At 40.6% G+C, this 27,858-nt stretch overlaps 1 protein-coding gene across 1 annotated transcript; it reads left to right on the top strand.

Moving 5' to 3' along the window:
* Positions 1–317: 317 nt before the first annotated feature.
* LOC308417762 (olfactory receptor 52M1) lies at positions 318–27,297 on the top strand (the record flags this gene model as incomplete). The annotated part of the gene is made up of 2 exons (XM_080913071.1): positions 318–1,258; positions 26,337–27,297. The coding sequence occupies 2 exons, from the start codon at positions 318–320 to the stop codon at positions 27,295–27,297; spliced, it is 1,902 nt and encodes a 633-aa protein (XP_080769197.1).
* Between the last annotated feature and the right edge of the window lie 561 nt (positions 27,298–27,858).

Raw genomic sequence — 27,858 nt, 5'->3', positions numbered from 1 at the left:
CTTCTGAACTCCTTCTGTACTCCAGATGGCCTTAAACTAATGATCATCAAAAGGCAGCTTTTGGTATCACCTGTAGTAGCATTAGATATCATGACAGTAGGTGACTTTATTTTTATCTTGAAGGTATGAGCCACTATGTAATTTATTAATATATATATTTTATTGTTTATTTGAAGACTCACACATGTGAAGAAGGGCTAATTTTCTTTCATAAGTGATTGGGAATTGAATTTGAACACTGACTCTGTTGATGGTGGATCCTCTTTAGAAGGGCTCTGTGAAAATAAATTGGAAGAAGAAAAAAATTCCCAGCAACCATGCTGGTTAGTAATATCACCTCAGCCCACCCAGTGGCCTTCTTGTTGATGGGTATCCCAGGTCTAGAACACTTACATATTTGGATCTCCATCCCCTTCTGCTCAGCCTATACCTTGGCTGTGCTTGGCAACTGCACCCTCCTTTTCATCATTCGGGTTGATGCAGCCCTCCATGAGCCCATGTATCTCTTTCTGGCCATGTTGGCAGCAATAGATCTGGTCCTTTCCTCCTCAACACTGCCCAAAATGCTTGCCCTGTTCTGGTTCAGGGATCGGGAGATCAATTTCCATGCCTGCCTTATCCAGATGTTCTTTCTCCATTCCTTTGCAATCATGGAGTCGGCAGTGCTGTTGGCCATGGCCTTTGATCGGTATGTCGCCATCTGCAAACCCCTGCACTACACCACGATCCTGACCAAGCCCCTCATCATCAAGATTGGTCTAGCTGCCGTGACTCGGGCTGTGACATTAATGACTCCCCTCCCCTTTCTGCTCAGACGCTTCCACTACTGTCGAGGCACAGTGATTGCCCACTGCTACTGTGAGCACATGGCTGTGGTGAGGCTGGCATGTGGGGACACACGCTTCAACAACATCTATGGCATCGCCGTGGCCATGTTTATTGTGGTGTTGGACCTGCTGTTTGTTATCTTGTCTTATATCTTCATCCTTCGTGCTGTTCTGCAGCTTGCCTCCCAGGAGGCTCGGTACAAGGCCTTCGGGACATGTGTGTCTCATGTATGTGCTATTCTGTCCACCTACACGCCTGTAGTCATCTCCTCTGTCATGCACCGTGTGGCTCGTCGGGCCGCTCCTCATGTCCACATTCTCCTTGCAATTTTCTATCTTCTTTTCCCACCTATGATTAATCCTATTATTTATGGTGTGAAGACCAGGCAGATTCGTGATCATGTGCTCAGTCTATTCCGCAGAAAGGATGTGTAGACAGTCAGGTCTCTCTCTCTCTCTCTCTCTCTCTCTCTCTCTCTCTCTCTCTCTCTCTCTCTCTTAAATCCATCGGCCCAGAATTTAGTAGATGTCATGTTGGATAGAGAGGGAAACCTTTAGAATAACTTCATAATCTCACTTGGCAATTCATCTACTTGAGAACTCCTTGGCACCCCTGTACCATAAGCCAGATTGGATAAGGTATGTCCCTGTAGCAGGAGCCGGAGCAGCCCATTTTCATAGGGTCATAGCATGATTGGAAAGACAATGAGAATGTCATAGTAAATATTGTTATTCACCTGAAATATAGTATGCATGCTTGATAAGACAGGTTCATACAAATGAGCTTTGCTGACTACAAGAATGAAGATGTGTGGGGAGATTTCTGAGTGAGAAAACTCCGAGAAACCCAGACAAGAGTCTTGTGAGCTCAATTTTTTCCAAAAATATAGAATTGTTCTTGGAATATGCTTTTGTGCCTCTCTCAACTGTAGCAGGATGAGTGAGTCTACTTCAGATTTTTTATTAAAACTGGCCATTGCTATTCATTTATATGCCCCTAGAGAAAGGAATGGTTTTGTCATGTGCAGCTTATCTTCCACATGAGGCTTGCCTGTGTGATTGAACATTCTACTCATGTGACTCCTCTTAGCCCTTAACTTGCTTGATACTCTGAATAAAGTTGGCTGTTGTAAGAAACTTTAGTCTACTTTATGTATCAGTTCCACTGTCTCAGGTCCCACTGCCTCAAGAGCAGTGACAGATGAGGAACTGAATCACCAATTTAGTAACTCATGGAGCAACACCATCTAATACTGATATTACTTGAGTAATACCTCAAAATGCTACAGCCTCTACTTATCTAAGCCCATCTTTCAATGTTATCCTCTTTTTACTTGATTAGCTTTATTCATAAGGAAATACTATGACTTTCATGAAGTGGGAAAATATAGCCATCCCTTCAGTTCATACTCATGGTTAATTCCTTTACTGAAGACTTATCCAGAGTCTTCAAATGTTCCTTTACATTAATTTATATAAGTCTACATGTAGAGTTTAAAAAATTTACATATAGAGCAATCAATCACCTTTACATCTTAAATTTGACTAGCATATTTTATGTGATCCAATGATTTAGATCTTGTATTATGTTTTTTAAAGTAATGGGATTCATGGGGCATTTTAGGCACACCTTGTTATCTGTTCTTCTTCCCCACTGTCCCCTCTGTTTTCCTATTTTCCTCCCCACACAGACCCTCTCTTTCATGTTGCATGTACTCCACTACCCTTTGTCCACCTCCTTTAAGGCCTCTTCCCTTTCCACAGTTCCTTGTTTAGTTTCTACCTGAGCACAATACACACATGTAAATCTAGATTTCATAGATGAGGAAAATGTGTGGTGTTTTCTGTGTTATGTGGGAATGCTTTAGAACTCACTACATTGTGCAGGATGTCCTAAAAGCTCTCAGCTTTGAGCTCCAGTCTTTCTAATGCTAGCATTGCAGGTTTGGGCCATTATTGACACACATGCCTATGGTAATTCCAGAGTCTTTCAGGATTGCTTTCAGCTATATAAAATTTGAAGATTAAAATTAAATCAATTTCCACAAATTATTTAAAAAGCATAGCACAAATGTTCCAGCCAAGATAGAATTAGTTTAGCATCTGGGTTATTAAAACAAAATAATACACATACTGAATTCTGGGAGAAAAATTTCAGTCATACAGACACTACTTCTGTTTTCTGTCACATTAAACTTTTCATCTTTCTGTTCCACCAACAAGTCACAAGTTACCTCACTAACTGAATTCCAGAACTGAACAGACCATGATAAATGAGAATCCCCAGATAGTCACCAGGTTGTACTGGGCAGCCCAAGGGAACAGAATAAAGCTGGCTTTGTTTATATGACTTTGTGCAGAGAAAAACCAATCAGCATTAAATACTCTCTATATCTATAAGAGAGCCTTCATTAAGAAAATTTTAACTTTTTTTTTTTTGATATTTTCCCACAATGGCAAAATGTACAGCAACTTTGAAGCACTCAGTTCTAAGTGGGATGTCTTCTTTAGCTCCCCAGCCCCAATGACTCAGGGAGCTATGAGGAGGAGGAGGTAAAGGATTGTAAGAAGCAGAGGTGGTAGATAACAGCTTATTCATTTTCTGCTTATGGATGTTTGGCCTGCCTGTGTTACATGTGATGCTACTATGTGCATGCATTATTTATGGAGACTAGAAAAGACTGTGGATCCTTTGATACTGGAATTATAGTAAGCTATCACGTGATGCTGGTGCTGAGAATTGAATCCTATCCTCTGGAAGAGCAGCCATTAGTCTTAACTGCCTGAGCCATTGTTCTAGCACTGATTATGATAGTTTTTTTAAAATTTTATTTATTTATTTATTTACCATTTTATAGAAACTATTCATGTCCCTTTTGCCTCATTGCATATTTTGTCTCAGGGGCCTGTTAATGTACAACACAGACTATTTAGGAGACAAGCTGACTTTTATAATTTGTGTGCCAGGCTGCACACAAAAATTTTACATTATCTTACTGCATCCTTACAATAAACCCATAATGATCACCTCTGTTTTCATTTAAAAGAAGAGGATCAAGGCTTTGATTGTAGGTTCAAAGTCTGACATACTATTTAATGTCTATTGTTGCCTGTTATAATCCCACAGCCAAGGTTGTTAAGACATTCATGCCTCATAACCCTATACAAACACCTTCGGTCTTTTCCTAACCAGTCTCAGAATGGTCTGGTAATCCTCTAGTATGGCCCGGAGTGTTGGTTATGGAAAGAAAGATAGTTGTGGAAGGAGGAGGCAGCCATTGATTGGATAGAGATTTTCATCAGTTGGTCACATCTCCATAGATGATTCTTCAGTGCCCACTTCCTTCTATTCCAATGAAACAAACCCTTAACCACAAAACAGTACATCTAGGACCACGGGTGACAGGAGGATTCAATGTTTGAATGTCACTAAGGTCACACTATCCAGTCTGGTGGGTGCCCTCAGGTGGAGTGTGCCGGGTGATGCTGGCGCATAAATGTAGCCATTTTAATCTTTATCCCCAGCCATTCAGTTCCACAAGATGATGGAGACAGGTCTGGCCTGTGGGAGACTCAGCAGATTATCTAGGGAGGACTGCCTAGTACAGGATTGTCTGCAGCTCTTCTGCCCTAAAGTTCTCAGTATAAAGCTGTATTTCAAAAGTCCAAACTTTCCATATGTAAAATTGCAAGGCATAAGTGGAATTTAGACATTATAATAGCAGAACTATGTCAAAGTTTCCCCCGGCATTCATTCTACCATGGGGTTTGAGTGTTACAGTCCCTCATCATCTCCTATACCCGAGCCAGCCCAATATCTAAAACAGATTTTCAGTTTTGAGAAATTAAGCGCATATTTTCTCCAAGTGTCTTTTCAGGTAAAATCCAGAACATGAAACTACTTTTAGAGCTAAATTATATACATCCCTATCTTTTCACCATCATTTGGTTCAAGTTTGGCACTGGAATCAAGAACCGTGGCCAAACGGGAGAACAACAGCCCTTTGATGAGACAATGGGGAAAGATTAATAAATGTTATCAAGCTAAATCTTGGTATTAGGGATAGATAAATGAAATCAAATTTGGGCCTAGTTAGGGATTTACATTAAACACTGGAGACTTGTGCTATTCCAAGTTTTTCATTCATTTTATTTTTGACCATACAATAAACAGATCATTCTAGTTATGACTTAACCATTTGTTTTCTTGAATATATCTTCCAAAAATACTAATGTGATATCTTTTTAACCCAAGATCACCCAGTTCAGCCTTTTAAAATCTCATTATGACTCACAAACCTGAACCAAATGACTTAGAATTTGAAAAAAAATTTAGAACAAAATGGACATTACCATGATTCTGAAGCACTAAATCAGGGGTGATTGCATTTTCCAACCACATTGTTAAAATTTTATGTAAGTGTTTTGAACAAGTCTCTTTGTGGAAGTTTTGCAATCTGTAAGCACTATAGCAGAAAGGTTAAATCACATAGCAAAAAGTAGCAAGAAAAATTCCCCAAAAATGATGTGGAAGATTTTCAGGGTTTATACTCCACAAGGTTTGCATCTATTACCTTCACCTTTGACCCTGTTACCTGGCCCTCACAACGTCAATCCCATGGTCTCCCCCTTTCCTTTACTACCTGCTATCTCAGTGAAGCTGCTGCACCGCACATGTGTTGTCTTTAGAACCTTTGAAACAGAATCTACCTTTTTCTGTCTCCTCTGTATCCCTCGTTTGGCTCTAGGAGACGTGGTATATTCCATGTCCACCTTGTCCGTTTAAATGGAGGGATGGCTTGGTTTAAAGACTTTAACTCTTATAGATGGTAAAATCTCATTCTCAGAGATTGTACATTGCTCATACATGTGTTGCCTTCATTGTCAGTAAATATCATTTTAATAGGGGTAATTCGGGAGAATTTAAAACATTTACCTATGCAACATATGCCTGAAAGTTTCCAACAAAGTTTCTGAATTATGTTCAAGAAGGTATTGCAATAGAGTTCTACTCTTTAGAGCTATGCTTGATTACGCTTGTCATAGAAACACTGGAGGGCTGGAGAGATAGCTCAGCCATTAAAGGCTAGGCTCACAACTGAAAATAGAAGACAAACTGGAAATATGATGCCACCAACATAAAGGATAGAAGGAATCTCAGGTTTCATGGATATCTGCTCATCCCACTTAACTACACAAACTAAATAGGCACAGGGGTGGAGGGTACAGTACAGAAATTTATGATCTCATCTTCCTTCTCCAGTTCAGGATCTTAGATTCACACTGCACAGAAAAAAAGCATGCTTGAACAGAATAGACTCTAGGGCTGCTTTTAGGGTCTTATCCTCACAGTTTAAGTAGGACCCAGAAGTACCATGGCCTTCCTTCCTATTGGCACCGAATGCTTACCTGTCCCCGTGTTGAGTTCCGGACTTAATGATATGCAAAAGTCTCTCTCGGATCTGTTTGGTACGCACAGCATAGACAATTGGGTTGAGGATGGGTGGGATGAGGAGATAAAAGTTGGCCAAAAGAATATGGATATGGGAAGGCACATGGCGGCCAAAGCGGTGGGTGAGAGAGGAAACAGCAATGGGGATATAGAAGACAAGGATAGCACAGATGTGAGAACCACATGTCCCTAAAGTTTTAAACCTGGCATCAGAGGTGGACAAAGCCAGCACAGCCCTGAAAATCATCACATAAGATGCAGCTATAGCTACAGAGTCTAGGATTAATACCAGGAAACCAATTCCCATTCCATATAAATTATTGACTCTGGTGTCACCACATGCCAAAGTGACCACAGCCATGTGCTCACAGTATGAGTGGGCAATGATGTGGGTCCGATAAAGGGGCAGCCTCAGGCGAATTAGGAGTGGAAGAGGTCCAATGTAGAATACTCCTCGGAGAAGTGCAGCCAGCCCCAAGCGTCCCACCACTGCATGGGTCAGTACTGATGTATGGTGTAGTGGGTCACAGATGGCCACATATCGGTCAAAAGCCATGGCAAGAAAGATGCCTGACTCGACAGTAGCAAAGCAGTGGACAAAGAACATCTGAACCAGGCAAGCATCTAGACCAATGCTGCAGGTACCAAACCAGAAGATGGCCAATAGTTTAGGAATTGTAGAAGTTGACAGGACCAAGTCAATAACAGCCAACATGCACAGGAAGAAATACATGGGCTGGTGCAGGCTCCGTTCTGTCTTAACCACTGCCAGGATGGTGATGTTCCCCACCACAGCCACCAGGTACATGGAGCCAAAGGGAATGGAGAGCCACATGTGCAGGGACTCCAGTCCTGGGATGCCAGTGAGCCAGAAAGAATTGGGTACTGAGCAGGCATTATTAGAAATGAACATGCTTGGGAGCATGGCATATGCAGAGGCACTCTTAATATCAGGTTTCTATTCCTGTAAGAGATAATGCCCCTGACAACTCTAGAATAGATCTTCGTTTTCATTCTTGATAACTTGTGGCACCTATAACAAAGAAGAATTTTGAACATCAACTTGAAAGTCACTAACTTATAAAGGTCACTTAATTTGTAAGAATTATCTATGATGACATCATTGCTAAACAGAGACACAGGCATGCTCATGGTTTCTACAATTGACTTTTCAAAACGTGATATAGAAATACTGAATATTATACATTCCCTCGATCAAGGAAGTTTTGGGGGTAACTTTTCCTAAGAAAACGAAAAGGAAATGCAGAAATGTTTCCCAGTAACAGTTAAATGTAAATAATAAATGACGTGTTTAGTTAATAACTATATATGCTTTTCCTATCACCAATCGTAACTTTGGAAAAAAATAATGTATACTAATTAGCTGTCTTAAAGTTTTATTCTATGACTAAGATCTAAAACTCAGGTGACAGCACATGCTGGCAAGGATGTGGAGAAAAAGGAACACTCCTCCACTGTTGATGTAAACTAGTATAACCACTCTGGAAATCAGTCTGGTGGTTTCTCAGAAAATTGGACATAGTACTACCTGGGGACCCAGTTATACCACTCCTGGGCATATACCCAAAAGAAGATTCAACATCTAACAAAGTCACATGTTCCACCATGTTCATAGAAGCCTTATTTATAATAGCCAGAAGCTGGAAAGAACCCAGATGTTCTTCCATAGAGGAATGGATACAAAAATTGTAGTTCATATACACAATGGAATACTACTCAACTATTAAAAATGAGTTCATAAAATTCCTAGCAAATGGATGGAACCTGAAGCAATCATCCTGAGTGAGGTAATCCAGTCATAAAAGAACACTCATGGTATGTTCTCACTGATAAGTGGATATTAGCCCAAAAGCTCAGAACACCCAAGAAGCAATTCACAGAACTTACAAAGCTCAAAGAGAAGGAAGGTCAGAAGGTGGATGCCTCAGTCCTTCTTAGAAGGGAGAACAAAACACTCATGGGAGGAAATAAAGGGACAAATAGAGGAGCAGAAATTGGAGAAAAAAATCATCCAAAGACTGCCTCATCTGGAGATCCATCCCATATGCAGCCACTAAACCCAAACACTATTGCTCATGCCAAGTAGTGCTTCCTGGCAGGAATATGATATAAATGCCTCCTCAGAGGCTTTGCCAGAGCCATACTGATACAGAGGAGGATGCATTTATCTAGTCATCAAACTGAACATGGGAACCCCAATGAAGAAGCTAGAAAAAGGACTGACATCGCTGAAAGTGTTTGCAACCTTATTGGAAGAACAAAATAATCAACTAACCAAACCCACCACATCTCCCAGGGACTAAAATACCAACCAATGAGTTCACATAAAGAGACCCATGGCCCAAGGGGTCATGCAGCAGAGAATAGCATTTTCTGTCATCAGTGGGAGGAGAGGTCTTTGGTCTAGTGAAGGTTCGCTCTCCCAGTGTAGGGAATGTCATTGTGCTGTGGTGGTAGAGGATGGTTGGGAGAGGGAGCATCTTTATGGAGGCAATGGGATGGGGAGGGAGGATGGGAGTGTGGGAAGGGAATAACATTTGAAATGTAAATACAGACAATATCCAATTTACATAAAAGATTATGTCTTTTCTCATGGCAGGAAGGCACTCATTTCCAGGGGAGTGACTTATGAAACCCAGAAAATATGTTCCAGACCTTGAATGTGGTGAATTCATGCGTTATGTCTGAGCACTGTGGCTATGGGCTGTGGGGGATGTGGGGGGGCATGGCACATAATGGCTACTTGTAACCACATTTTTTTCATCTATTGAAGAGATATAAAAATGCTCAAAGGAAATAAAAATTTTATTCTATTGAAAAGTTGGAGCAACGTGTCAAAGTAAATACAGCACTGCTTAAATTTTAATTTATACATTTACTTATCCAGAATTATACTATAGATTTACTTGCATAATGTTTATATCACATGATAATTGAGGAGGATATCAGGAGGCATAATAATCTATGATTAATATTATTAGAGTGCATGATAGATAGAATTATATCAATGCATTGAAATTGTCTGGGAAGAGTTTCATTGTGCTATTCACCTGTTGATTTTTATGTAGATGGGATTATGGGTGCTTTTAAATTTATTCCACATGTGTGGAATATAAATTCTTCTTTACATATATACTCTGCTTTAAAAATAAAGTTATAAATTATCAAAGTCTGATAAAACATGAGAAAGCAGTCTTATTAGGAAAATAGGTTAGTGAGATAGAATTATTACGATTTGACATAGTGGTTGAGATGGGTTAATGAGTAAAGCAGTTATGCAGACTAAAGGACTTAAGTACCCAGAACGGATGTAAATCAGGCATGGTAGCCCATGGCTGTAAACCAGGCATGTAGCCCACAGCTGTAAACCAGGCACGGTAGCACACTGCTGTAATCCCAGAACTCGTGGTGAGGTGGAAGGTAGAGATGGGCAACTGAAGCTGTCCACTATACATAATGAGACACATGCACCTGTACACACACACACACACACACACACACACACACACACACACGACATAGGACCTAATCTCATACAGAAAAAGATCTCACATGTCAGGTTGCTAGATTTTATGCTTAACCGGAATGAAGAACAGACACAATGTCTGGAGAACGGTTACTCTAGGGGCTATGTTAGTAACTTTTCCGGGCAAGCATTGGGCACCACTTATGGTTTGACTGAAGGGGTTAATTTTTTTCTTATGTAACTGTAGAGTAATGAGAGCAACCAACAGTAATGAGAGTGAAAGGATAACGAACGCGATCCTTGCGTCAGAGTCCTTGGTCTCTCCGGCACCAAAGCATCAGATTCTATAGGTCTTGTCTGCTTTTTGACTTTCAGCTGCACCTGCTAAAAGTTTACATCATTGTTCAGTCTGAGAGCTCAGGACAGCATCGATGCCCTTTTCTGTCTCAGGCTTGCCTTCCTGATCCTTCTCCTCGGATACTGGTTAGGGAATTCTCACCACATCCATGTGTGCGTGGTGGCTTTTTTCACTCAGCTGTTCTGTCTTGGAAGTTTCTTCATTGTTTTTGCTCCCCCTAGGGACATTTTCCTATCAGTTCATCCTTTCCAAAGCCTTCTGTGACATCGTTAATCTATATCATAGTGTGTGCATGTGTGTCTGTGTTTGTGTTGGGTCCTCCCAAACTGTCTCAGAAAAGCCCACATACATTTTAGTCTTTGTGTAAAATAGGACTAGCCATTTCATTTTTATACCAAGTAGGACTAAGTCCCCGTGTATCCTGTGAGGCCACTTTCTCTACAGTTCATTTCAATGGCTCATTTGCTTATTTAATGGCTAGACATTAGACAGATGTAGAGAAGAATCTTAAATTTGCATTCCCTGAATCTTAAAATAGCTTGCAAGATTCTTTATATTAAATCTTTGACTTGGATACTTGAATATTAATGAGTGTTGGTATGTCAGGTTTTGCCTTCAGAGGTCAAATAAATGTACAATCGACTTAGATCAGTCAGTTATTAAGGGGAAGGCAGCTCCCGGAGGCTGCTCAGGGCTCTGAATCACTAACACGTCATATGTCACCCTGGACCTTTACTGTACTTCCAGCAATCTATGTGAAGTCTCCCTTTCCATACATAAAACAGGAAAAATGTTTACTGCAAATGAAAGGCATATGGGAAAGAAGACAGGGGCTTTGATATGACAGCAGATGCCTCCCCCTGAAACCCAATATGAATAGCAGACTGAAATGTTCACATTTCACAGGTAGGAAGCCTTTCTCTGTGCTTCTCACACTTCAGAGGATGCTTTGGAAACACAGGAGTAGGTGAGATGGACGGAGATTTAAGGCAGAGCTCAGTCAGTAAAATGGTTGATGTGTACTTTGAATGTCTAATGTATCAAAGCAGACAAGAGTTCATTTGCTCAGTTTCAGGATATATCAAAACAGTAACTACTTGTTGCAAAAGACTCTGATGCCAGGGATGTTCTTCCTGTAGTCAGAAACCCAAGAGTCTTGTTTTGAAATGTCATGGCTAGCTTCATCAGCATGAACATTATTGATTGAAAAGACAGACTGATTCTGTTGGGACCAGTTTGGGGTAAAGAGATGTCTGGTCCTGGAATCTAAGATAAGAACCTCAACTGGGCTGCAGGAGTCCAGTCTTTTCCCTGCTATTCCTCAATACTAGGCAACCCTGTCTTCTATTTTGTGATTTTTCTTTTTCTTTAACTGAACCAAGAAAATAGTAAATCAACTCGCTGATGCTGTTGACTAATCCTATGAGGGAGAGAACAGTTTCTGGTTCTAGAAAACTACTTTCTTTGGTTTTGTTTCCAGTTGTCATGAAATGTGCTTACCCATGGAGTGTGCTCACACAGCTGCAGACTCTGTTCCTTATGGTGGTTAGTTCTTATATGATGCTTGAAAAGTAAGTACTTGGCAGCCAGGGGAAGGCCATGTCCCTGATCACTTTCTCTCTTGTCCTTTATGTAGGTTCTGAAAATAGCTGGCTATTTCCCAAGGGCTGCACAGAGAAACTTGCTTCCCTCTGGATTTTAGTTCTCCCTTACGAGGAGACTTCACTCCCTGTCCATTCTAGACACAAGGACTAGAAAAGAGACTTATTCTCATCCTCTGGTGTGCCTTTAGCTGGTGCTGGATTTGACTGCCTTTCCTTGGGCCTGGGATACTCATAGACTCTAAGGATCATACACCTCATGAGAGAACTCACAAGAGAGGGGTGGGGAAAACTACTAGATCCTTATGTAATTTGTGTAGGTTCTTTTTAAAATACATTTTTAAAGATTTATTTATTTTATGTGTTTGAGCACACTGTAGCTGTCAGACACACCAGAAGAGAGTGGACATTAGATTTCATTACAGATGGTTATGAGCCACCATGTGGGTTCTGGCAATTGAACTCAGGACCTCTGGTAGAGCAGTCAGTGCTCTTAACCACTGAGCCATCTCTCCAGCCCCACTTGTGTAGGTTCTTATAGTCACCACTTCTACTAAAATATATATTTATCAAAGTTGGAGAAATAGCTCAGTGGGTAAAGTTCTTGCTTTGCAAACATAAGGAGCTGAGTTTGATCTCCATAGTTCATGAAAAGAGCTGGGAGTGGTATTCTGTGCCAGTAATCCTAACACCGGACAGGAGACAGGCAGAAGGCTTCCCGGGCCTTGCTGGTGAGATGGTTTTGTCTACTCTGTGAACTTAGGCTAGGGACTAACCCTGTCTCAGAAAACAAACTGAACAGCACACAAGGAATGACACCAGAGGTTTATCTCAAGTCTATAGGTACACAGACTCACAGGCAGACACCGACAAACAGGTATATGTACACGCACCCACACTCAAAACCTCAATGGAACTTCTGGCCTATGCCAAGAAGAAAACAACTTAAAATTAAATGTTAATCTTTGAAAAGTTCTAATTTTCCCAGTTAACTTTTGTTTAACCCAAAGACTTACAAATTGGAAATACTCACATGTGGTTATTTAATTTAACCCTTCTAGGATACTGCTAATTTCAGTTTTTCCAATCAAAGTGGCACAGACATGTTTCTTTATATTTCTATCCAAGCATATCCAAGTCTATCTAGGGATAGACGTTTAACATGAAAACCTGGACCTTAAATCATTAGCAATCAAGAGCTAAGAATATAGCCTTGTGGCAATTTTTGGTATTCAAAGATTGTTATGCTTAATCTATACTCACCAAAAGATCTGTTTCCATGTTACGTTCTATCCTATATATACTTTATGCTTATGGTAACTAGTGGGATTTCAATGCATGTTATCAAACCTCTAAAAGAATTAAGTACTGACAAAAATATTCATACAATGTTATGCCAAAATGCCTTTAAAAATCTGTATATGTACCCCTCTTTTTCAAAAATAAAGTTGTAAGAGAGATAAAAAAGAAGAAAAAAAAGAAAACGGATTATTTTGCAAAGGGTCCTGATATGAGGGAGTGTGATGATACTAAGGTCTAGTTCTTTAATTGGTTCTTGATTTGTTAATAAAACCGGCAGGGAGCCAATTGCTGGGTGGAAGGCACGGGTGGGACTTCCACGTCTAAAGAGGAAGAGGAGACACAGGGAAAGAGAAGAACCTTTTCTGCTATGCTTAGAAATGAGAAGAAAGCAGCAATCGAGTAAGATCTTGGGGCAGCCAGAGCCTGTGGCTCCACTGCAGGTAGGTTGCCAGAGATGTTTGACAGGTTCTGATTGGAATGGTCACTGAGTTTGGGGTAGAAGGGCGGAGATGGTGGTTTGGTAAGGGCACACATTTCCAGGCAGGAGGTATCTCCACCAAGCAATTGTTCCACTAAAAGCAAGCTGGAAAGTGACAAACTTTACAAGCTGACTGTGTGTTGTTTATCCTCAGATACAAAGGTCTCGGGTGGGGCTGGTAACACAACTCATCCTGGAGCAAGGGTCCCGGGAGTGGGCTGGTGGGGCGTCAACTCTTAGAGCATAAAGGAAAGAGAAACTGGGCTGGTGCTGACAGATTCTAGAGCTGAGCCAGGAGGAACAAAAGGGAGCTGGGAGAGGCTTGTAGCACAGCCAAGGTCACAGGCAAGAGTTTATAAAACTGCAAACAGGGTTGGTAAATATCCTTTCCCAATCTGTTGGTTGCATTTTGTCTTAATGACAGTGTTCTTTGCCTTACAGAAGCTTGATAGACTCTAGAGAATCAAATAACCCTATTAAAAAATGGGGGACAGAGGTAAACAAAGAATTCTCTATGGAGGAATGTTGAATGGCCAAGAACACCTAAAAATGTTTAACACCCTTAGTCATCAGGGAAATGTAAATTAAAACAACCCCAAGATTCCACCTCACACCAGTCAGAATGGCTAAGATCAAAAACTCAGGTGACAGCAGATCCTGGCAAGGATGTGGAGAAAAAGGAGCACGCCTCCATTGTTGGTGGGATTGCAAGCTGGTACAACCACTCTGGAAATCAGTCTGGTGGTTCCTTAGAAAACTTAGACATAGTACCACCTGAGAACTCAGCTATACCACTCTTGGGCATATACCCAAACTTTGGGCATATGCTCCAACCTATAACAAGGACACATGTTCCACTATATTCATAACAGCCTTATTTATAATAGCCAGAAGCTGGAAAGAACCCAGATGTCCTTCAACAGAGGAATGGATATAGAAAACGTGGTAGTTTATACAATGGAGTATTATCCAGCTACTAAAAGCAATGACTTCATGAAATTCTTAGGCAAATGAACGGAACTAGAAACTATTATCCTGAGTGAGGTAACCCAGTCACAAAAGAACACACATGGTATGCACTCACTGATAAGCGGATACTAGCCCCCAAAAGCTCTGAATACACAAGAAACTATTCACAGGCCTTATGAAGCTCAAAAAGAAGGAAGGCCAGAATGTGGATGCTTCAGTCCTTCTAAGAAGGGGGAACAAAATACTCATAGGAGGAATCATGGAGACAAAGTGTAGAGCAGAGACTGAAGGAAAGGCCATCCAGAGACTGCCTCACCTGCGGATCCATCGCATATACAGTCACCAAACCCAGAAAATATTGCAGATACCATAGCCTTCCAAATACAGAGGCAGATGCTCGCAGCCAACCATTGGCATGAGAACGGGTCCCCAAAGGAGAAGTTAAAGGACTGAAGGAGCAGAAGGGTTTTCAATCCCACTTTTTATTTTATTTTAATATTTTAATTGAACAAGTTTATTTTAAAAAATAGAGATAAATGTACAGATTTAAAAAGCATTTTTTTTGCATAAAAGTATATGAATACATTTTTGTCAGTACTTGATTTTTTTCTTAAAGGTTTGATAGTATGCATTAAAATCTTACTAGTTACAATGAGCATAAAGTACATGTAAAACAAGATGTAGCCTGGAAATTGTCAATGTTTTCTTGGTATGTAAGATTAAGCATAATGGTTTTTTATTTTCTTTTTTTGTAACTTCATATAGTCTGTGAGTTGTTTCTGGGGTGTTCAGAGCTTTCTGGGGTTAGTATCCAATTATCAGTGACTGCATATTATGTCTGTTCTTTTGTGACTAGGTTATCTCACTCAGGATGATATTCTCTAGATGCATCCATTTTCTTAAGAATTTTATAAAGTCATTGTTTCTGATAGCTGAGTAGTACTCAGTCACAAAACAAGCCTCAATAGATATAAGAAGATTGAAATGCTCCCATGCATTCTATCAGATTACCATGGTCTAAGGCTGGTCTTTGATAACAACAAAGACAACAAAAAGCCAATATACACATGGAAACTAAACAATGCTCTGTTAAATGATAGCATTGTCAAAGAAGAAATAAAGAAAGAAATTAAGGATTTTCTAGAATTTAATGAAAATGAAATCACAACATACCCAAACCTATGGGATGCAATGAAAGCAGCACTGAGAGGAAAACTCATAACTCTGAGTGCTTCCAAAAAGAAACTGGAAAGAGCATACACTAGCAACTTGACAGCACAGTTGAAAGCTCTAGAACAAAAGAAAGCAGATACACCCAAGAAGAGTAGATGGCAAGAAATAATCAAACTAAGAGTAGAAATTGACCAAATATAAACAAAAAGAACCTTTCAAAGAATCACCAAAACCAAAAGCTAGTTCTTTGAGAAAATTAACAAGATTGATAAACCCTTAGCCAGACTAACTAGAGAGCAAAGAGAGAGTATCCAAATTAACCAAATCAGAAAGGAAAGTGGAGACATAAGAACTGAAACTGAGGAAATTCAAGAAATCATCAGATCCTACTACAAAAGCCTATACTGAACAATGCTGAAAAAAACTGGAGGAAATGGATGAAATCCTAGACAGACACCAGATACTAAAATTAAACCAGGACCAGGTAAACCATCTAAATAATCCCATAACACCTAAAGAAATAGGAGCAGTCACCAAAAGCCCCCCAACCAATGAAAGCCCAGGTCCAGATGGGTTCAGTGCAGAATTCTATCAGACATTTATTGTCGACCTAATACCAGTACTCTCCAAACCATTCCACAAAATAGCGTCAGATGGAATACTACCTAACTCATTTTTCGAGGCCACAATAACCCTCGTTCCTAAACACATAAAGACCCTACAAGGAAAAAGAACTTCAGACCAATCTCACTTATGAACATTGATGCAAAAATACTCAACAAAATTCTTGCAAACCAAATTCAAGAACACATGAAAATGATTATTCACTATGATCAAGTAGGCTTCATCCCTGGGATGCAGGGATGGTTCAATATATAGAAATCTATCAATGTAATCCACCATATAAAGAAATTCAAAGAAAAAAAACCACATGGTCATCTCACTAGATGCTCAGAAAGCATTTGACAAAATTCAACACCCCTTCATGTTAAAAGTCTTGGAAAGAACAGAAATCTAAAGCCTATACCTAAACATAATAGAAGCAATATACAGCAAACCAATAGCCAACATCAAACTTAATGGTGAGAAGCTTGAAGCAATCTCACCAAAATCAGACACTAGACAAGGCTTCCCACTCTCCTGCTACCTATTCAACATAGTACGGGAAGTCCTGGCCAGAGCAAAAGGAAATCACAGGGATACAATTTGGAAAGAAAGAAGTTCAAACATCACTGTTTGCAGATGACATGATAGTGTACGTAAGTGACCGCAAAAATTCCCTCAGAGAATTTCTACACCTGATAAACCAGTTCAGCAAAGTGGCTCGTTATAAAATTAACTCAAACAAATCAGTAGCCTTCCTCTACTCAAAGAACAAACATGTGCAGAAAGATAGTAGGAAAAAGATACCCTTTACAATAGTCACAAACAATATGAAATACGTGGTGTGACTCTAACTAAGCAAGTGAAGGACCTGTATGACAAGAACTTCAAATCTCTGAATAAGGAAATCGAGGAATATCTCAGAAAATGAAAAGATCTCCCATACTCATGGATTGGAAGAATCAACATTGTAAAAATGGCCATCTTACCAAAAGCAATCTACAGATTCAATGCAATCCCCATCAAAATTCCAACCCAATTCTTCATTGAGTTGGAAAGAGCAATATGCAATTTCATCTGGAATAACAAAAGACCTAGAATATCAAAATCCATCTTCAACATCAAGAAAACATCTGTGGGAATCACCATCCCTGACCTCAAGCTATATTACAAGGCAATTGTGTTAAAAACTGCATGGTACTGGTACATAGATTGGCACGTGGATCAATGGAATAGAATAGAAGGTCCAGAAATGAGCACTCACATATATGGTCACTTAATTTTTGTCTAAGGAGCTGTAAACATTCAATGGAAAAAAAAAAACAGCTTCTTCAACAAATGGTGTTGGTCCAACTGGCAGTCAGCATGCAGAAGAATGAAAATAGACCCTTTCTTATCTCTTTGTACAAAGCTCAAGTGCAAGTGGATCAAAGATCTCCACATTAAACCAGGTACACTGAAACTATTAGATAAGAAAGTAGGGAAAACCTTAGAACACATCGGCACAGGAGAAAATTTCCTGAACAGAACACCAATGACTCTAAGGTCAAATATCAGCAAATGGGAGTTAGTGAGATTGCAAAGTTTCTGTAAGGCTAAGGACACTGTCAAGAAAACAAAATGGCAGCCAAGAGATTGGGAAAAGATCTTTACCAACCCCACATCTGATAGAGGCCTAATATCCAAGGTATACAAGGAACTCAAGAAGTTAGACACCAGAGAATCAAACAATCCTATCAAAAAAGGGGGTACAGAGCTAAACAAAAAGTTCTCAATTGAGGAATATGGAATGGCTGAGAAGCATCTAAGGAAGTGCTCGACATCATTAGCCATCTGGGAAATGCAAATCAAAATAACCCTGAGATTCCACCTCACACCATTCAGAATGGCTAAGATCAAATTCAGATGACAGCAGATGCTGGTGAGGATGCGGAGAAAGAGGAACACTTCTCCACTGTTGGTGAGGTTTTAAACTGGTACAACCACTCTGGAAATCAGTCTGGCAGTTCCTCAGAAAAATGGACATAGTCCTACCTGAAGACCCAGTTATTCCACTTCTGGGCATATACCCCAGAGAAGCTCTAACATACAACAAAGACACATGCACCACAATGTTCATAGCAGCCCTATTTATAATAGCAAGAAGCTGGAAAGAACCCAGATGTCCTTCAGTAGATGAATGGATACAAAAACTGTGGTATATTTACACAATGGAATACTACTCAGCTATCAGAAACAATGACTTTATGAAATTCTTAAGAAAATGGATGCATCTAGAGAATATCATCTTGAGTGAGGTAACCCAGTCACAAAAGAACAGACATAATATGCAGTCACTGATAATTGGATGCTAACTCCAGAAATCTCTGCCCACCCCACAAACAACTCAACAGAATATATGAATTTTAAGAAAAACAAAGGCCAAAGAAAAATGAAAAAATGATTGGGTAAGTTCTTTTGCTTTCCTATTGCCATCTTGTTGTCTGTGATTATATGTGGTCTTGTTGTCAGTGATTCGTTCCCATCTCTCCCGTGTACCTGGCCTGTGTCCCTCGATCTCCGCTCTTTTAGGTGTCAAATGGCTTGGGCATTTGGTCCGCATGCAAGGGCCATCTGGGTGGACCCAAGTCTCTATGGCAGAGTTCCTGCTCCCCTGGACCAACCAGAGGTCCGCACCTATAGCGTGCCAATCCTAGCCCTCTCTGTGTCCCGGCTACTCACAGTGCTGTCTCACCAGGCTGTGCCCCTGTATCTCCCCGTTACATATTTTCAAGTTAGTATCTGAACTAGCAAACTTAAATTCTAATTTCTTCCAGAATTACAACTAACCAGTGGCCAGTTTCTGATGCAATTCAACATGAGTTTATAAACTTGAAATCAAGTATTCATAGTACAAAGAAGATGTGTCTTGTGTTTTGGCAGTTCTGTGTTGGCTCGACCTACACATTTTCAATTGTGGTTTGGAAGCTGAGTTCTGCAATAAGGTTGTTTGGAGAAAACTGAGGGTCAAGTAAAATCACCACCTTTTACCCTTGGAGTGAGCTGGAGTCCTCTCTTTGTTCTATAAGGACAATGGCACCATTATTCTTTGCATAGTCAATGCAGTTGCAAAAAGAAACCAAGATGGAGGGGAGACCAAAGCATCTGAAAGCATTCATAACAGAAAGTGACTTGATTAAATTCTGACTCCTTTAAAAGCAGCTAATGCCAACTCGTTGATATTCCCTTTGCCTGTAATGATCCATGTAGGCTTCATCCCAGGGATGCAAGGTTGGTGCAGTATATGAAAATCTACTAATGTAATCCACTATATAAACAAATTCAAAGAAAAAAAATCACATGGTCATCTCATAAGATGCTGAAAAAAATTTGAAAAAATTCAACACCCCTTCATGTTAAAAGTCATGGAAAGATCAGAAATTCAAGGCCTGTACCTATACATAGTAAAAACAACATACAGCAAACCAGTTGCCAATATCAAACTAAATGGAGAAAAACTTGAAGAAATACCACTAAAATCAGGGACAAGACAAGGCTGCCCACTCTCCCCCTACCTATTTAATATAGTACGCGAAGTCCTAGCCAGAGTAATTAGACCACAAAAGGAGGTCAAAAGGATACAAATTGAAAAGAAACAAGTCAAAATATTACTATTTGCAGATGATATAATAGTATACTTAAGTGACCCAAAAAATTTCACCAGAGAACTCCTAGAGATGGTAAACAACTTCAGCAAAGTGGCTGGATATAAAATAAACTCAAACAAATCAGTAGCCTTCTCTACTCAAAGAATAAACATGCTGAGAAAGAAATTAGGGAAAAGACACCCTTCACAATAGTCCCAAATAATATAAAATATCTTGGTGTGACTTTAACCAAGAAAGTGAAAGACCCGTATGGCAAGAACTTCAAGACTCTGAAGAAAGAAACTGAAGACGATCTCAGAAGACGGAAAGATCTCCCATGCTCATGGATTGTTAGGATTAATATAGTAAAAATGGCCATCTTGCCCAAAGCAATCTACAAATTCAATGCAAAGTAAAATCAATACATAGGTTATCAGTCAAGACATTTAAGGATATCATATTTGCTTTCTTTTTTAAATGTGTATATATGCCATTTAATTATTAAATGCATCTTTGTATCTTCTCATTTTTATGTTTTAAGAATCTTTTGTAATGTATTTTGACTGTATTCACCCTTCTTCCCATTCTTCCTGCCTTCCTTGACCACTTAAGTTTGTGTGCTATTTTAAAACAAACAAATAAACAAACACACACAGAATCAAGTATTGTTTGTTCTGCCCATTTTTCTTGGGTTTGTGGTCTTCACTGGAGGGAGATGTATCACACCAAGAGCTGTACTTTTATGGACACAGACTTTCTTTCTCAGCTGTCAACTGCTAACAGCTCCTGCGTTAGGGGAGGGATCTTGTGTTTACTTCCCTTTCTACACTGTGATTTTATGTGGTTCAAGCTTGTACAGGTCTTTTGAATGCTGTCTCAACTGCTGTGAACTTCTAGGTGCAACTGTCCTGCTGTGTGCAGAAAACCCTTGTTGGAGCATCCAATATTTCCTGGTATCATCTTTTTTCCAGGTTGGGTACTGACTTTCTGGAAAGAGTTAGAATGATGGTATTTGCTTCTGATTCCTAGGCTAAATGTAGGCACCTTTTGGGTGAATATATATATATATATTCATATACATAGGTATATATATATACATATATATATATATACCTATGTATATATATATGTATATATATACATATATATACATATATATGTATATATACATACATATATATACATACATATACATACTCCTTCAGTCATATATATATACCTATGTATATGTATACATATATTCTGTAGAGGAAAGGCAAGTAATATAGTTCTCATATGATGTAGACTTTTCTCTGTTAATTGGGAAGATGAAGAGTTCGCGAGTTGGTATATGCCAATTATTATAGTCTTAAAAACATCTTGAATACAATGCAAAATTTTTCAGTTATAAAAGGCTCATCTGATGACCTAACCTTACCAATGGTAGAGTTCATGTGCCTGAAGTCAGAATGATGAACTAAGACTCAGAAGCTACATGAGACCTTGTGTGGAATAATGTTCCCATTTCTTTACTTGGCTGAGGGTAGAACATAACCATGCATGCAAACTCTAGAAATATTGCGTATATGCAGGCAATTTTATACAGAGTATGAAGTTTGAGGTCCGAGCGAAGCAGGGTGCAGGCTTCCCACCTTCTGGGGTTCTGTAGGTGCTGGATGTCATGGAGGGTGGAGGAGACTGCGTACTCTCTTTGTTACTGAATCATCCTCTTTGTTACCTTACTGGATTCTGATCTCAAGGAGGAAGCCAGTGTCTGCTGGAATCTCGAGAGCTAACATCTAAAGAATCATACTGATGGGGAAAATGATGTTTAAGTATGTTTGTTTCACTGACTTTTATTTACAAGAACCTAAGTTACAAAGTTACACAAGATGTAAATACTCCAATTTTCTACTTGATGACACAGAGTTGGAATAGCCTGAGGTCACACAGACTCAAACCTTTAGAGCTTTGGAGAATTTTTTGCCCCATGCTCTACAACATGATGCCCCATAATCCATAAGCACCTCATTAGAGCACTCTAAAGGAAAATGCTTCCTCAGGTTGCCTATACTCCTTCATGAGGAATGGCATGTTTTATAGTGTTGGTGCACATAAGTGAGCATGGAGTAGAACATCTTCTTTATGAGTACACACAATCCTTCCTATATAATGTAAACCAGACATGAATAAAAGTCTCTGTCTAATTTTTGTGATATTGACCTTTGACACACCTTAGTGTTAATTCAGGATTCTACCTCCCCCCAAATACTGTAAAGGGATAAAACATAAGGCTTACAACATTCATAAATATGGACCCCCAATCCCTTCTGAGTCCAAGAAGACTCATCTATACTTTGGGAAGACTTTTTGACTTCTGCATATTGTCCCCAGAATAAATGTGTCAGTTTCAGAAAGCCCAGGATAGGGGGACAAGAACAGTCTTCTATCTAAGAAATTATGATTTAGAAGGTCTGCCTTTCCCTTTCTCACTTTGGAGCAGCCGTGGCACGCAGGGGTGAGCTGTGATTACAGCTAGATTCTCTGTTCATCCTCTTGGGACAGATGTGGGTGTTATCCTTCTGCACTGGACCCTGAACCACTCCAGCACTCGCTGAAGGAACTCCCGAGACTATTGTGGGGAGTGTTTATAAGTTCAATGCCCGAAGCAGTTAGAGACTTCTAGGCTTTTCTGACATGATCCAGTCTTGGAAAAAGATCTCATGAGGAACTAAGGAAAAGATCAGGGACCCCCAGGAAGACTAATAGATAAGGATGAGGATAGCTGGGATCCCTGAGCATCCAGCTCTAGATCATGTCCCTATTTAAGTCTCCAAGGTAAGAACCAAAGGGGAGGTGTGTTCTTGGAAGTGAACTAAAAGGGTAGGGACCTCACAAGACTGCACATAAGGTACTTGGAAAATCTTTTTATCACACCAATGCAAGCATAAGACTTAACTTTAAAACATCTCTTCAGTGTTTTAAATAGACACTGCTCTCATCAACAGAGTCATGCACTGTGCTGTGGAGGAGTTTGTAGTGGAGAATGAGACAGACAAAACTGTTGGCCTTCTGGCACTTACATTGTATTCAGAGAAACATTCACATCGGCAGATCAGAGAATTCTGCATTGCAGAAGACACCTAATTAAGGGTTAAAGCAGGCTTTTTCCTAATGTGATAATTAGGTCACAGCAAGGGGATTGCAAATAGGACTGTCTCAATGACAGGAAATAGCATGGATAATCTTCAGAGGTTAAAAAAAAACATGAAAAGCCGACAAACATTTACTCACATTGAAAGGTAGAAAGCAAGGTGGTAAGGAGCAGCAAGAGCTGGGGCTGAAAATGGGGGTGTATCTGGATAGGGGTCTCAGGCAGAGACTGTCTTAATGTGAATATTTTCACCTCTTGCCATCTCTTCGAGGCACTTTTTTTTTAGCCTCTTGGCATGTTTAGGCTACACAGCTTGTTTCTGACCAGGAGACATAAGGCCACGTTTAGTGCTAGGATCCTAGAGAGAAGGTTGGCTCTATCTAGTCTTATGCAGCTCTCCAGCCCTGACTAACCCTTTCACAGCCCTGAGTGTTTAGAGATGGAGGTAGAATACCCAGCAATACAACTCTGCACGTGATCATGTGTAGTAAAGAGCAAGAAAGATTCTACAGTGCAGCGTATCTGCCCCAATCTAAAAGGGAACTTCCTCCCCAGGGCAGTAGTGCAGGGACTTATATGCATTACAGATTCAGCAGACAGAATCTGAAATAACTCTCTTGTGAATGCAGTAGTCGCACCAGAAATGCAGGAGGATTGTGGGTACAAAAGCGCTCATTCGCAATTGTCTTCCTCTGGAAGCCTTGCTTAGTGTAACATGCATGAGCTATGAAAAGTCATTTGATTAGAAGCAGAGAGAGAAAGGGACAAGTCTCCATTAGTTATAAATCTCAAAGTCCTGTTCAAGGTTAACAAGACTTTGCCTTGACAGTATAGCTGTTCTTTCCTTTAGATTCAGTTCTGTGACTTGTCCGCCTTCGGATTTTATGCCCCACTAAGGAAGCAATCTGCCTAAGAGGCAATCCTGGGTAAAGATTGTGTACTGATAGTGTCTTATCTGATAATTGGCACGCTGTGAAGACAAGGAAGGGACCCTCTGCAGAGGCATATTGATGGGGTTATAAAGTATCAGGATGAACAGCGAACATGGTTACTTAACCCAAGTGTAGTTAGCAGAACATAGGGTTTGGGGCAGGGGACTTATATTTCCTGCTGGTTCCTCATGTTGGCAGGGCCCAGACAGAAACAGGGTGATTTCTTCACAATAACTGCTCCTCGGAGAAAACTCGCTGGAGCTGATACATGAGGTCAAACTTTCTGGACTATAGTGAGTTGAGGCTTAATCTGAGAACAACCATCAACTGTTTAACTTTTCTCATTGAAATACAACTAGAATAAATTCCCAATAATGTTTGAAGGCTGTAGCCTACAGAGGCGTGGTTATGATGATGGCAAGCTTTGTCCAGTGCAGTAGTGGTGAGCATCAGTGTGTGAAAATCAGAATATGGTTAAAGGCCTTCAGTGGAGTTGGAACTGTCTGTCCCAGGGAGCAGTGATGGTAGGAAAATAGCTTCCCTGCAAGCTTGTTGTGGTCTAATGCTCCACTCCTTAAAATGGGCTCACCCCCAACAGTCATAGAGATCGATAGCATTGGTTGCTAACAGACATAGTGTGAGCAATCGTTGTAAAAAATAAATAAACCCGCCAGTGGGCTGGAAAGGAAGGGCACTTCACAGCTCTGAAGTCACTGTGCAGAGTCAGGGAGAGCCATAGCTAGGGAGAGTCTGTCTCAGTTCTCCCCCTCTCCCCATTTTCTTTTTTTTTTTCTTTTTTTATTGGCTATTTTACATATTTATATTTTAAATGTTATCCCGTTTTCTTGGTTTCTTTCTCTCCATGCCCTCCCCTTGCTTCTAAGAGGATGCTCCCCCTCCAACCCACCCACTCTCACCTCACAATTCTGGTATTTCCCTATACTGGGAAAATGAGCCTTCACAGGACCAAGGGCTTCTCCTCCTATTGATGCTAGGCAAGGTCATCCTCTGCTATATATGCAGCTGGGGCCCTCGGTCCCTCTATGTGTACTCTTTGGGAGGTGGTTTAGTCCCTGGAAGTTCTGGGGGGTCTGGCTGGTTGATAATATTGTTCTTCCTATGAGGTTATAAACCCCTTCAGCTCCTTCAGTCATTTCTCTAGCTCCTCCATTGGGGTCCTTATGCTCAGTCTGATGGTTAGCTGCAAACATCTTAATCTGTATTATTATTGCTCTGGCAAAGCCTCTCAGGAGACATCTATATCAGGCTCCTATCAGCAAGCACTTCTTGGCATTAGCAATAGTGATTGGGTTTGGTGGCTGCATATGGGATGGATCCCTAGGTGGGGCAGTCTCTGGATGGCCTTTCCTTTAGTCTCTTCTCTACTCTTTGTCCCTGTATTTCTTTTAGACAGGAGCAATTCTGGATTAAAATTTTGAGAAGTGTGGTGGCCCCATCCCTCACCCAGGGGCCATGACTAACCTCTGGATATAGTCTCTACAGGTTCTCTCTCCCCTTTGTTGGGCACTGTCTCAGCTCTCTTACTGTACAAGCTGGGTATTTTTTATTTGTTTCACCAGGTCTCAGCATGGTGCACTTAGAAAGTGTACACTTTGGAGGTTCTCCTGTTTCTGGCTGGACCCTGCCAACATGAAGAACCAGCAAGAGATATCGGAGTTATAAGGGAAACCAGAGGCTTGCTTTCAAATTCCCTTCCTACCAGGCATGTTTGATGATATCCTTTTTTTCTATCCAAAACCCCAGATCTTGAAAAGCAGCTCCTCCTGTGTTCTGCTAATTACACTTGTGTTTAAGTCACAATGCTCATGGTTCATCCTGATACTTCATGGTCCCATCAGTGGGCCTCTGCAGAGGGTCCCTCCTGTGTATCCATGAGCATTCCAGGTATTCTTATGTGGGTATCAGGTAAGATCTCATTGGTACACAATCTCTACCTAGTATTGTTTTTTTGACAAACAGACTGTTTCCTTAGTGGAACATTCTTAGGGAAACATTAGAAGATCATTCTAAAATGAGTTCAAAAGCCACTTTATACTATATCTGGAGAGATGAATCACCAAATGAATTCATATTTGCCTCAGGAGGATTCATTTATTGATGCAGAAAATATTACTCATTGAGGATCATAGTATCAGAGCATCCATCCATTCATTCAAACACATAGTTTTGATTATGCTTGTTAAGTCTATGTTCATACTCTAGTGTAACATGAAATTTCATGTAGTATGAAGATCCACAATCTCTTCTAAAAGTTGTGTAGCACCGTATGCATATTCAATGATGTTTATTATATAGCCCAAGAATACTGTTGTTTTTATCTTTCCAGGGGAAAATGTCTTTCAACATTTGGGAACACAAATGAGACTTATTGATATATGACAATGCCCACTTTTCATAATGTGTGCTCAGTACCCAGCTCTTTGTGGCTCACCGGCATCCCAGGACTGGAGTCCCTGCACATGTGGCTCTCCATCCCCTTTGGCTCCATGTACCTGGTGGCTGTGGTGGGGAACTTCACCATCCTAGCTGTGGTAAGGGTTGAGCGCAGCCTGCACCAGCCCATGTACTTCTTTCTGTGCATGCTGGCTGTCATTGACCTAGTTCTGTCTACTTCTACCATGCCCAAACTTCTGGCAATTTTCTGGTTTGGAGCTGGCAATATTGGCCTAGACGCCTGCTTGTGTCAAATGTTTATTATCCACTGCTTTGCTACTGTTGAGTCAGGCATCTTTCTTGCCATGGCGTTTGACCGCTATGTAGCCATCTGCAATCCACTGCGTCATAGCATGGTGCTCACTCAGACAGTGGTAGGCCGTTTGGGGCTGGCTGCCTTCCTCCGAGGAGTTCTTTACATTGGACCCCTACCACTTATGATCCGCCTGCGGCTGCCTCTTTACAAGACCCGAGTCATTTCCCACTCTTACTGTGAGCACATGGCTGTGGTTGCCTTGACTTGTGGTGACAGCCGTGTTAACAATGTCTATGGGTTGAGCATTGGCTTTCTGGTGTTGATTCTAGATTCAGTGGCCATTGCTGCCTCCTACGTGATGATTTTCAGGGCTGTGATGGGGCTGGCCACTCCCGAGGCCAGGCTTAAAACCCTGGGGACATGTGGGTCTCATATCTGTGCCATCCTGATTTTCTACGTCCCCATTGCTGTTTCTTCTCTCATTCACCGGTTTGGGCACCAGGTGCCTCCTCCAATCCACACTCTGCTGGCCAACTTCTATCTTCTCATTCCTCCCATCCTCAATCCCATTGTCTACGCTGTTCGTACCAAGCAGATCCGGGACAGGCTTCTTCAGATCCTAAAAGCGGGAACCAAGATCAGATGACTACTGCTTCTTCTCTCTCACACAAATTCGCCGAGAGGGCATTCGAATATAGACAGCTGTTTCCCAAATGGGAGCCCCAGTCTGAGCCACTGGGTCCAGCATTTATAGTTCCAAAGGAACTGCAAGGAGGGCGCACAATTCTGAACCTTCTAAGGTGCAAGATAAGTATCTTTTTATGACTTGAGGATGTTTGGATTGTGAGGATGAATCAACACAGCAATGAGATGAACAACAAATAAATAGCACTTTAAAAAACCCCACATTTTCACACAATTCTTATCCTCTCAGGTGTTATAAGGGTTTAGTGCTCACATTTTATGTACAATGAAATAGTAAAAGTTGCTTTATAATCCATGTGCAAAATGACTTAAGCACTCTGGCTCAGTGTTTTAGTTGAAATTTATAACATACTTTGGGGTCATTACTCACCCTTTGTATTTGGTTTGTTTTCGAGATATCTTTTCATTAAGTATATTTGAAAAACTTGTTCATTTTAAAGTCACTGTAGCTTCAAAAAATTATTTCCTGAGTTACCTATTGGCAACTGAAGTGCTGCTAATA

The sequence above is a fragment of the Micromys minutus genome, assembly GCF_963924665.1.
Source record: "Micromys minutus genome assembly, chromosome: 2".
In the NCBI taxonomy this organism is placed as follows: domain Eukaryota; kingdom Metazoa; phylum Chordata; class Mammalia; order Rodentia; family Muridae; genus Micromys; species Micromys minutus.
This window is presented reverse-complemented; position numbering and strand designations above follow the sequence as displayed.